General features: G+C 37.6%; 1 protein-coding gene across 1 annotated transcript in view; it reads left to right on the forward strand.

The window, feature by feature from the left end:
* The window catches only part of SACS (sacsin molecular chaperone), a 29,462-nt gene extending 20,427 nt beyond the window's left edge, over window positions 1-9,035 (forward strand). The window contains 1 exon segment of the mRNA XM_010001898.1: window positions 1-9,035. This exon segment is cut by the window's left edge and continues 16 nt beyond it. Coding sequence (XP_010000200.1) covers window positions 1-8,795 — 8,795 coding nt within the window. The 3' untranslated portion in view covers window positions 8,796-9,035.
* The last annotated feature ends 1,437 nt before the right edge of the window (window positions 9,036-10,472 follow it).

Consider the following 10,472-nt stretch of genomic DNA (forward strand, 5'->3'; position numbering starts at 1 on the left):
AGCAGGAAGCTAAAGTGAGTGAAGTCAGCAGTGCGTCTTACAATACAGCAGACATTTATTCTCTTGTGGATGAATTCAGCATCTGTGGTCATAGACTGATTATATTTGCTCAGAGTGTAAATTCAATGGTTTTGAAATACTTGAAAATTGAGGCAGATGATCCTGGGGTGGCACAAGATGTTGTCACGATCAGAAAAAACCTGTGTTCTTCCAAAGCCTTAACTGCACCAAATGTGAGTGTTTTAAAGGAAGCTGCTAAAGTCATGAAGCTCTGCAGCAGCAGTAATAAAAAGCTTCCCACGGAAACACCAAAGTCCTCGTGCATCTTACAGATAGTGGTAGAAGAATTTCACCATGTGTTTAGGCGGATTGCTGATTTACAGTCTCCGCTTTTCAGAGGTACGGAAGATGATCCAGCTTCTCTCTTTGAAATTGCTAAATCAGGACAGGTTAAAAGATCAGCTGATGAATTGCCACAGAAAACAGTAGATTCAACAACATGGCTTATATGTTCATGCATGGACACTGGAGATGCTTTAAAATTTTCAATACATGAGAGTGGACGAAGACTAGGTCTTGTTCCATGTGGTGGGGTAGGAGTGTTGCTGTCTGAAACCCAGGATCAAAAATGGATGGTGAAACCTAATTGCAACAACATAGGTGAAGTATTCTGCTATTTACCTCTACGAATAAAAACAGGCTTACCTCTCCATATTAATGGCTGCTTTGCAGTTACTTCAAATCGCAAAGAAATCTGGAAAACAGACACGAAAGGAAGATGGAACACAGTATTCATGAGGCATGTCATTGTAAAAGCCTACATAGAAGCACTTTGTGTTTTACGTGACATGTCAATCAATGGCGAGCTAGTTGACTACAGTTACTGTGCTGTGTGGCCAGATCCTGATTCAGTTCATGATGATTTTTCCATTATTTGTCAAGGGTTTTATGAAGACATAGCTCATATGAAAAGCAAAGAAGGGATCAAAGTGTTTTCTGATGGTTCCTCTTGGGTTTCCATGAAGAACGTAAGGTTTTTAGATGACTCTATACTGAAACGACCAGATGTTGGACCATCAGCCTTTAAGATCTTTATGAAGTACCTTAAGAAAACTGGTTCAAAAAATCTGTGTGCTGTAGATCTCCCATCCTGGGTGAAGACAGGATTTGAAGAAGCAGGCTGCAAATACATATTACTGGAGAACACTTTCTCTGAGAAACAGTTCTTTTCTGAGGTATTTTTCCCTAATGTGCAGGAGATTGATGCAGAGCTGCGTGATCCTTTGATGCTTTATGTTCTTAATGAAAAACTTGAGGAGTTCTCAGGGATTCTTCGTGTTACTCCATGTATTCCCTGTTCATTGGATGGACATCCATTAGTTACACCATCAAGACTGATTCATCCTGAAGGAAGAGTTGCAAAGTTATATGATGCTGAAGATGGAAGATTTCCTCATGGCACCACTCAGGATTATCTTAACCCTGTTACTTTGGTTAAACTTGTTCAGTTGGGAATGGCTAAAGACGATATTTTATGGGAAGATCTGATAGAACGTGTAGAATCGGTAGCTGAAATTAACAAGATTGATCATTCTGCGGCTTGTCTCAGAAGCAGTATTATATTGAGTCTCATTGATGAAAAACTAAAATCTAGGGACCCTAGAGCTAAAGAATTTGCTGCAAAATGTCAAACCATCCCTTTTCTTCCTTTCCTTAGCAAGCCAGCAGGCTTCTCACTGCACTGGAAAGGCAGTGATTTTCAGCCTGAAGTCATGTTTTCAGCAACTGATCTTTTCACTGCAGATCATCAAGATATAGTTTGCCTAATGCAACCAATTCTTAATGAAAATTCACACTCCTTTAAAGGTTGTGGTGCTTTGTCATTAGCTGTCAAAGAATTTTTGGGTTTACTGAAGAAACCAGCTGTTCAATTGGTCATGAATCAGTTAGAAGAAGTAGCAAAGTCATTTGATGGAATCACATTATATCAAGAAAATATCACGAATGCTTGTTACAAATATCTACATGAAGCGATGTTGCAGAATGAATCAACAAAAGCTATGATAATTGAACAACTGACAAACTGTAGTTTTATTCTAGTTGAGAATGTGTATGTTGATCCAACAAAAGTGTCTTTTCATTTGAATTTTGAAGCAGCGCCCTATCTCTATCAGTTGCCTAATAAATACAAAAATAGTTTCCGTGAGCTGTTTGAAAGTGTGGGTGTAAGACAGGCTTTTACAGTTGAAGACTTTGCTGTAGTTCTGGAATTAATAAATCAGGAAAGAGGGAATAAACAGCTAACAGAAGAGAACTTTCAGCTTTGCAGGAGAATAGTTAGTGAAGGAATATGGGGGCTCATTAGAGAGAAGAAGCAGGAATTTTGTGAGAAAAAGTATGGAGAAATTTTGTTACCTGATACTCGTCTTGCACTTCTCCCTGCAAAATCTTTGTGTTACAATGACTGTCCATGGATTAAAGTGAAAGACACCACTGTTAAATATTGTCATGGTGATATTCCAAGAGAAGTTGCAGTAAAGCTTGGAGCAATACCAAAGCGCCATAAAGCTTTAGAAAGATACGCATCCAACATCTGTTTTACTACCCTTGGAACAGAGTTTGGCCAGAAAGAAAAACTGACAAGTAGAATTAAAAGCATTCTTAATGCTTACCCTTCAGAAAAAGAAATGCTGAAAGAGCTCCTTCAGAATGCAGATGATGCAAAAGCTACAGAGATCTGTTTTGTGTTTGATCCTAGACAGCATCCAGCCGATAGAATATTTGATGAGAAATGGGCACCGCTTCAAGGACCAGCCCTGTGTGTTTACAACAATCAGCCTTTTACAGAAGACGATATTCGAGGAATTCAGAATCTTGGAAAAGGTACAAAAGTAGGAAACCCCTGTAAAACTGGGCAATATGGCATAGGTTTCAACTCTGTTTATCACATTACTGATTGCCCTTCTTTCATATCTGGCAATGATATACTTTGTATTTTTGATCCTCACGCTAGATACGCACCAGGTGCAACATCAACAAGTCCTGGCCGCATGTTTAGAGATTTAGATGCAGATTTCAGGACACAGTTCTCAGATGTACTGGACCTCTATTTAGGAGACCACTTCAAACTGGATAATTGCACAATGTTCAGGTTTCCCCTTCGAAATGGAGAAATGGCCAAAGTATCAGAAATTTCCTCGGTTCCATGTTCAGATAGAATGGTCCAGAACCTTTTAGATAAGCTGCGTACAGATGGAGCAGAACTCTTAATGTTTTTGAACCATATGGAAAAAATTTCTATTTGTGAGATAGAAAAAAACACAGGAGCACTGAATGTGTTGTATTCTGTACAAGGCAAAATCACTGATGGAGACAGACTGAAACGAAAGCAATTCCATGCATCTGTAATTGACAGTGTAACTAAAAAAAAGCAGCTAAGTGAAATACCTGTACAACAGATCACTTACACAATGGATACTGAAGACTCTGAAGGAAATCTCACAACTTGGTTAATTTGTAACAGGTCGGGCTTTTCTGCCATGGAAAAGGTATCCAAAAGTGTGGTTTCAGCCCACAAGAATGAGGACATTACACTTTTTCCACGTGGTGGGGTAGCAGCTTGCATTACTCATAACTACAAAAAACCCCACAGAGCGTTCTGTTTCTTACCATTGTCTTTAGAAACTGGGTTACCTTTTCATGTGAACGGACACTTTGCTCTGGATTCTGCAAGAAGAAATCTATGGCGTGATGATAATGGTGTTGGAGTAAGAAGTGACTGGAATAATAGCCTAATGACAGCCCTGATAGCACCAGCTTATGTTGAACTGCTGATTCAGCTGAAGAAACGGTATTTTCCAGGCACTGATCCTACAGTATCAGTGCTGCAAAACACACCTGTTCATGTTGTGAAGGACACTTTAAAAAAATTTTTGTCCTTTTTTCCAGTTAATAGACTGGACATTCAGCCAGACTGGTATTGTTTAGTAAAAGCAGTTTACAGCTGCATTTATGAAGATTTGAAGCGTCTTTTACCTGTTATGCGAGCTCCAAATATTGATGGTTCTGATTTGCATTCTGCTGTTATCATCACATGGGTTAACATGTCTGCAGCGAACAAAGGCAGGCCCTTCTTTGACAATTTACTACAGGATGAATTGCAACATCTAAAAAACACAGAATACAACATCACGACGCGGAAGACAGTGGCTGAAAATGTTTACAGACTGAAGCACTTACTCTTAGAAATTGGATTCAATTTGGTATATAACTGTGATGAAACTGCAAATCTTTACCACTGTTTGATAGATGCAGATATCCCTGTCTCCTATGTGACACCGGCTGATGTCCGGTCCTTTTTGATGACATTTTCTTTTCCAGACTCCAATTGCCACATTGGGAAGTTACCCTGTCGTCTTCAGCAGACAAATTTGAAACTCTTTCATAGTCTCAAACTTCTGGTTGACTACTGTTTTAAAGATGCAGAAGAAAATGAAATCCAAATTGAGGGCTTGCCACTCCTTATTACTCTTGACAATGTTTTGCAAATTTTTGATTCAAAGCGACCCAAGTTCTTAACGACATACCATGAGCTGATTCCATCTCGCAAGGACCTCTTTATGAACACGTTGTATTTGAGATACAACAGTATTCTGCTTAACAGTGAAGTAGCAAAAGTGTTTGATATCACAGGCTTTGCTGAATTGTTATCATCCGTGTTGCCTAGGGAATATAAAACTAGAAATTGTATTAAATGGAAGGAAAACTTTGCAAGTGAATCTTGGCTTAAAAACGTCTGGCATTTTATTAGTGAGTCTATAAATGTCAAGGAAGAGCAAGAAGATATGCAAACAAAATTTGATGATGTTGTTGAAACTTTGAAGGACTGGACTTTGCTGCCAGGTGTGAAGTTCACTGTCTCAGCTAATCATCTTGTTGTGCCAGAGTGTGATGTTTTGCTGCCTCTCAGCATTATGCATATAGCTGTTTTTCCAAACGCTCAGAGTGATAAAGTCTTCCATGCTTTAATGAAAACAGGCTGTATTCAGCTGGCATTGAACAAAATTTGCTCAAAGGACAGTGCTTTAGTACCTTTGTTGTCAGGATGTACAGCAAATATAGATAATCCTTCAAGCATTCTGAGAGCCATACAATATATGGTACAGACATCAACTTTTAGGACTGAAAAGTTAGCAGAAAGTGACTTTGAGGCTCTCCTGATGTACTTCAATTGCAATTTAAGTAATTTGACATCTCAGGATGACATTAAAATTTTAAAGTCTCTTCCTTGCTATAAATCGATCAGTGGCCGCTACATCAGCATTTCAAAATATGGGACATGTTATGTCCTCACAAAAAGCATCCCATCAGTAGAAGTAGACAGATGGACACAGTCGACTTCATCAGCTTTTCTTGAAGAGAAGGTTCATTTGAAAGATTTGTATACTGTGCTTGGCTGTGTCTCTGTGGATGACCTTGAAGTGTACTTGAAACATCTTTTGCCAAAAATTGAAAGTCTGTCTTATGATGCAAAACTGGAACACTTGATCTACTTAAAGAACAGGCTAACTAGCATTGAGGAAAGTTCAGAAATTAAAGAACAACTGTTTGAAAAGCTTGAAAGCATTTTGATAATTCATGATGCAACCAATAGATTAAAACCGGCAAAACATTTTTATGACAGGACTGTTAAGGTCTTTGAAGTGATGCTTCCTGAAAAATTCTTCATACCTCAAGACTTTTTTAAGAAACTAGAGCAACTTACAAAACCAAAAAATCAAGCCGCATTCCTTCCATCATGGGTAACTTTTCTACGACATATTGGATTGAAATTCATCATTTCACAGCAACAGTTATTACAGTTTGCTAAGGAGATCAGCATGCGAGCAAATACAGAAAACTGGTCTAAAGAAACACTACAGAATACTGTCGATGTCCTTCTCCATCACATATTTCAAGAACGAACTGACCTTTTGTCAGGAAATTTTCTGAAAGAATTATCATTGATTCCTTTTCTGTGCCCTGAACGAGCTCCAGCAGAATTTGTTAGATTTCATCCTCAGTATCAAGAAGTTAATGGGACGCTTCCTCTTATACGATTCAACGGGGCACAGGTGAATCCCAAGTTCAAACAGACTGATGTGTTGCAGTTGCTGTGGACTTCGTGTCCTATTCTTCCTGAGAAAGCAACACCTTTAAGTATCAAAGAGCAAGAGGGAAGTAGTCTTGGTGCACAAGAACAGCTTGAGCATGTTTTAACTATGCTGAATGTTAATTTGGACCCTCCTCTTGACAAAGTTATCAATAACTGCAGGAACATATGCAATATAACAACTTTGGATGAGGACATGGTGAAAACTAGGGCCAAGGTCCTGAGAAGCATTTATGAATTTCTTAGCACAGAGAAAAGGGAATTCCGCTTTCAGCTTCGAGGAGTTTCTTTTGTAATGGTGGAGGAGGGTTGGAAGCTCCTCAGGCCTGAAGAGGTGGTAATAAACCTCGAGTATGAATCTGATTTTAAGCCTTATCTTTACAAACTTCCTTTAGAACTTGGTACTTTCCATCAGTTATTCAAACATTTGGGCACTGAAGATATTATTTCAACAAAGCAGTATGTTGAAGTTCTAAGTCGCATATTCAAGAGCTCAGAAGGAAAGCAACTGGATCCTAATGAAATGCGCACAGTTAAAAGAGTAGTTTCTGGCCTGTTCAAAAGTCTTCAGAATGATTCTGTCAAGGTTAGGAATGACCTTGAGAATATGAGGGACTTTGTCCTTTACCTTCCCAGTCAAGGTGGTAGGTTGGTAAAGTCTAGTATCTTAGTTTTTGATGACGCACCTCACTACAAAAGCAGAATCCAAGGCAACATTGGTGTGCAAATGCTTGTTGATCTTAGCCAGTGTTACTTAGGCAAAGACCATGGCTTTCATACGAAACTGATCATGTTATTCCCTCAGAAACTGAGGCCTCGCTTACTTAGCAGTATTCTTGAAGAACAGTTGGATGAAGAGTCTCCCAAAATTTGTCAGTTTGGAGCATTATGTTCTTTGCAAGGAAGGTTACAGTTACTGTTGTCTTCAGAACAATTCATCACAGGACTCATTAGGATTATGAAGCATGAAAATGACAATGCATTTTTAGCTAATGAAGAAAAAGCAGTAAGACTTTGCAAAGCTTTGCGAGAAGGTTTGAAAGTTTCCTGTTTTGAGAAGCTGCAAACAACCTTAAGAGTTAAAGGTTTTGCTCCTATTCCCCACAGCAAAAGTGAAACATTTGCTTTCCTGAAGAGATATGGAAATGCAGTAATATTGCTTTATATACAGCATTCTGACAGCAAAGACATAAATTTTCTGTTAGCATTAGCAATGACCTTAAAATCTGCGACTGACAACCTGATTTCTGATACCTCATATTTGATTGCCATGCTGGGATGTAATGATATCTACCGGATCAGTGAGAAGCTTGACAGCTTAGGAGTGAAGTATGACTCTTCTGAGCCATCAAAACTTGAACTACCAACACCTGGCACTCCTATACCAGCTGAAATTCACTATACACTTCTTATGGATCCAATGAATGTATTTTATCCTGGTGAATATGTTGGTTACCTTGTTGATGCTGAAGGTGGTGATATATATGGATCATATCAACCAACTTACACCTATGCAATCATTGTACAAGAAGTAGAAAGAGAAGATGATGAAAGTCCCAGTTTTCTGGGGAAGATCTACCAGATTGATATTGGTTATAGTGAATACAAAATAGTGAGTTCTCTTGACTTGTACAAATTTTCAAGACCGGAGGAAAGTTCTCAAAGCAGGGATAGCACACCTTCTACCCCAACCAGTCCTACAGAATTTCCAGCACATGGACCAAGGACAATTCCACCTCTCTTCCCTGGAAGAGAGAGCCACAAAACAATGTCCTCAAAACATCACTCTCCAAAAAAGATAAAGTCAAACTCATTGCCAGAAATATTAAGAGAAGTGACATCTGTGATTGAACAGGCTTGGAAGCTTCCAGAGACTGAAAGAAAAAAGATTATTAGGAGGTTGTATCTTAAATGGCATCCAGATAAAAATGCAGACAATCTTGATATAGCCAATGAAGTTTTCAAACATTTACAGAATGAGATTAACAGGCTAGAAAAACAGGCCTTTATGGATCAAAATATGGACAGAGCCACAAGAAGACCATTTTCATCCTCTGCTTCTCGATTTCAGTCAGATAAATTTTCATTTCAGAGATTTTATACTTCATGGAATCAAGAAGCAACAAGCCACAAATCTGAACGGCAACAGTATAAAGAAAAGTGTCCATCTTCCACAGGGCCATCTTACTCGCAACGCTTTTTTGTCCCACCTACGTTCAGGTCCGTTGGCAATCCCGTAGAGGCACGTCGATGGCTGAGGCAGGCCCGAGCTAACTTTTCAGCTGCAAGGAATGACCTTCATAAAAATGCCAATGAATGGGTATGCTTTAAATGCTACCTTTCTACTAAACTAGCCTTGATTGCAGCTGACTATGCTGTGAAGGGCAAATCGGACAAAGATGTAAAACCAGCAGCCCTTGCACAAAAAATAGAGGAATATAGTCAGCAACTTGAAGGCCTTTCAAATGATGTTCAGACATTGGAAGCTTATGGAGTGGATAGCTTAAAAACTCGGTATCCTGACTTACTTCCTTTTCCACAGATTCCTAATGATAGGTTTACTTCAGAAGTTGCTATGAGAGTGATGGAATGTACAGCTTGTATCATAATAAAACTTGAAAACTTTATACAACAAAAAGTGTAAGTTATTTGAAGATGGTAGGGAACTGTTTTGTCAAGATCTTAGGTATTTTGTGTAACAGGAGACAAATGTGATTGTGCAGATTACTGAACAACCAAGAGGTTACACATTGCTAAGCAGTTCAGTAGTGTAGTACACAAAGGTGGATGGTACTGAAGTACTTAGAATTGAAGTTCATTTAAACGGGATTCTTTTTTAAACTGAGCCTGCTGTATAAGCAAACTGTAAAACATGAATATTTTTAAAAATATGCAGGGAATCTGAGCTGCAAAAATTAGCTGTATGTACAATATTGTGATTAATTGGCATATTATTGAACTGCACTTTATATAACCAAAGCTTAGTTTTCTGTTAGATGAAGGCTGTAACTATAAGTCCTTATTAGATTTTATTTCATTCAATATAACGTTTCAAAATTGTGTTGTCAGTTTTCAATCTTCTAATATTAAGACTGGACACATATTATGAAATGGGAAGTGGGATGGAAATTAAAGTAACTTTGGATGCATTCCTCCAAAGCATTTCTGTATTCTTTTGTGTTCTGTGGACATTTGTGTCACTTGTAGTATTATTTTTATCAGCTGGATCTGATTATAAATTTGCTGCCACATCACGTTGTGAACCTTTAAAGGACAGTTTAGTACCTGTGAACTGGTACAGTTATTTTAATGCTGAATAATGATACTTGACTTAACATGTAATTTCATGTCATGCATTGATTGCATTTACTTTATTATGAAATAATAATGTATTTAACTTACTTTTTTTTCCTAGAGCTGTCAGCTTTTGTTTAATGAAAAATGCATGTGAATGATATAAAATTGGTAAACCTCATTATATGATGGTTTATGATTTTTTTGAACACCAAACCTGAGTTTTCAGATGTCTAAACATTGAGTTTCTTTTTTCTGTTTTTCCTGAGTGTGTGCCTTTGTGTGTGTACATATATATATATTTCCACAAACAAACATTGATAATAGGAAAATTCAGTAACCCATTTTTGGTGTACACTGAGCACTGTTTTTGGTTACATGTTTAAAGGTGCTGCAATGTAATGCTCTTTTTATTTTGTTGTTCACTACAACCCTAGAGAAGTCTGATTTTTAGTTCCCACTCTAAAAAGTTTGTAATACTTTTGGTAATGTCATGCAATATGTTCAATGTTAGGTATTTGTAGAAAAAAAAAAAAAACAAAAAAAAAATTGCAAAGATAATGCTAAATGGAAGGGTTTTTCTTTGCTGGATCAGACACATTTAACATAAATGTTAAAACATTTTCCTGTGACATGCTATTACAATTGTTTACTTGACAGCACAGTGAAACTGTAACTTCACTTGCAGAATACAAAGGAAAATAAACAGCTGTGAGCTTGCAGGGCTGATACAGCTGCAATAGTGTTGCAATAAAAAAAAATAAATGATGAAAGCTTCTTCAGTTTTGTGCAAATTGTAAAGGGCTTGTTCTCTGTTGAAAAATCTTGCAAATTGTTGTGGGAAGAAATCTGATGTTTGAAAATGATACTGCTTCTGATTGTGAAGCCCTATTATTATTTCTGCTATTAAATATTAAGTGCCATAATTTTAATAAAGAAAAATGCAAACATAATTTTCAGTTTGATGTGTTTTGGTTTTCTACACTAAATTTATCTATTGTTTCAAGCTTTCTTTTATATAGGTGAA

Source organism: Chaetura pelagica, unplaced genomic scaffold (assembly GCF_000747805.2).
Source record: "Chaetura pelagica isolate M959 unplaced genomic scaffold, ChaPel_1.0 scaffold247, whole genome shotgun sequence".
Lineage (NCBI taxonomy): Eukaryota > Metazoa > Chordata > Aves > Apodiformes > Apodidae > Chaetura > Chaetura pelagica.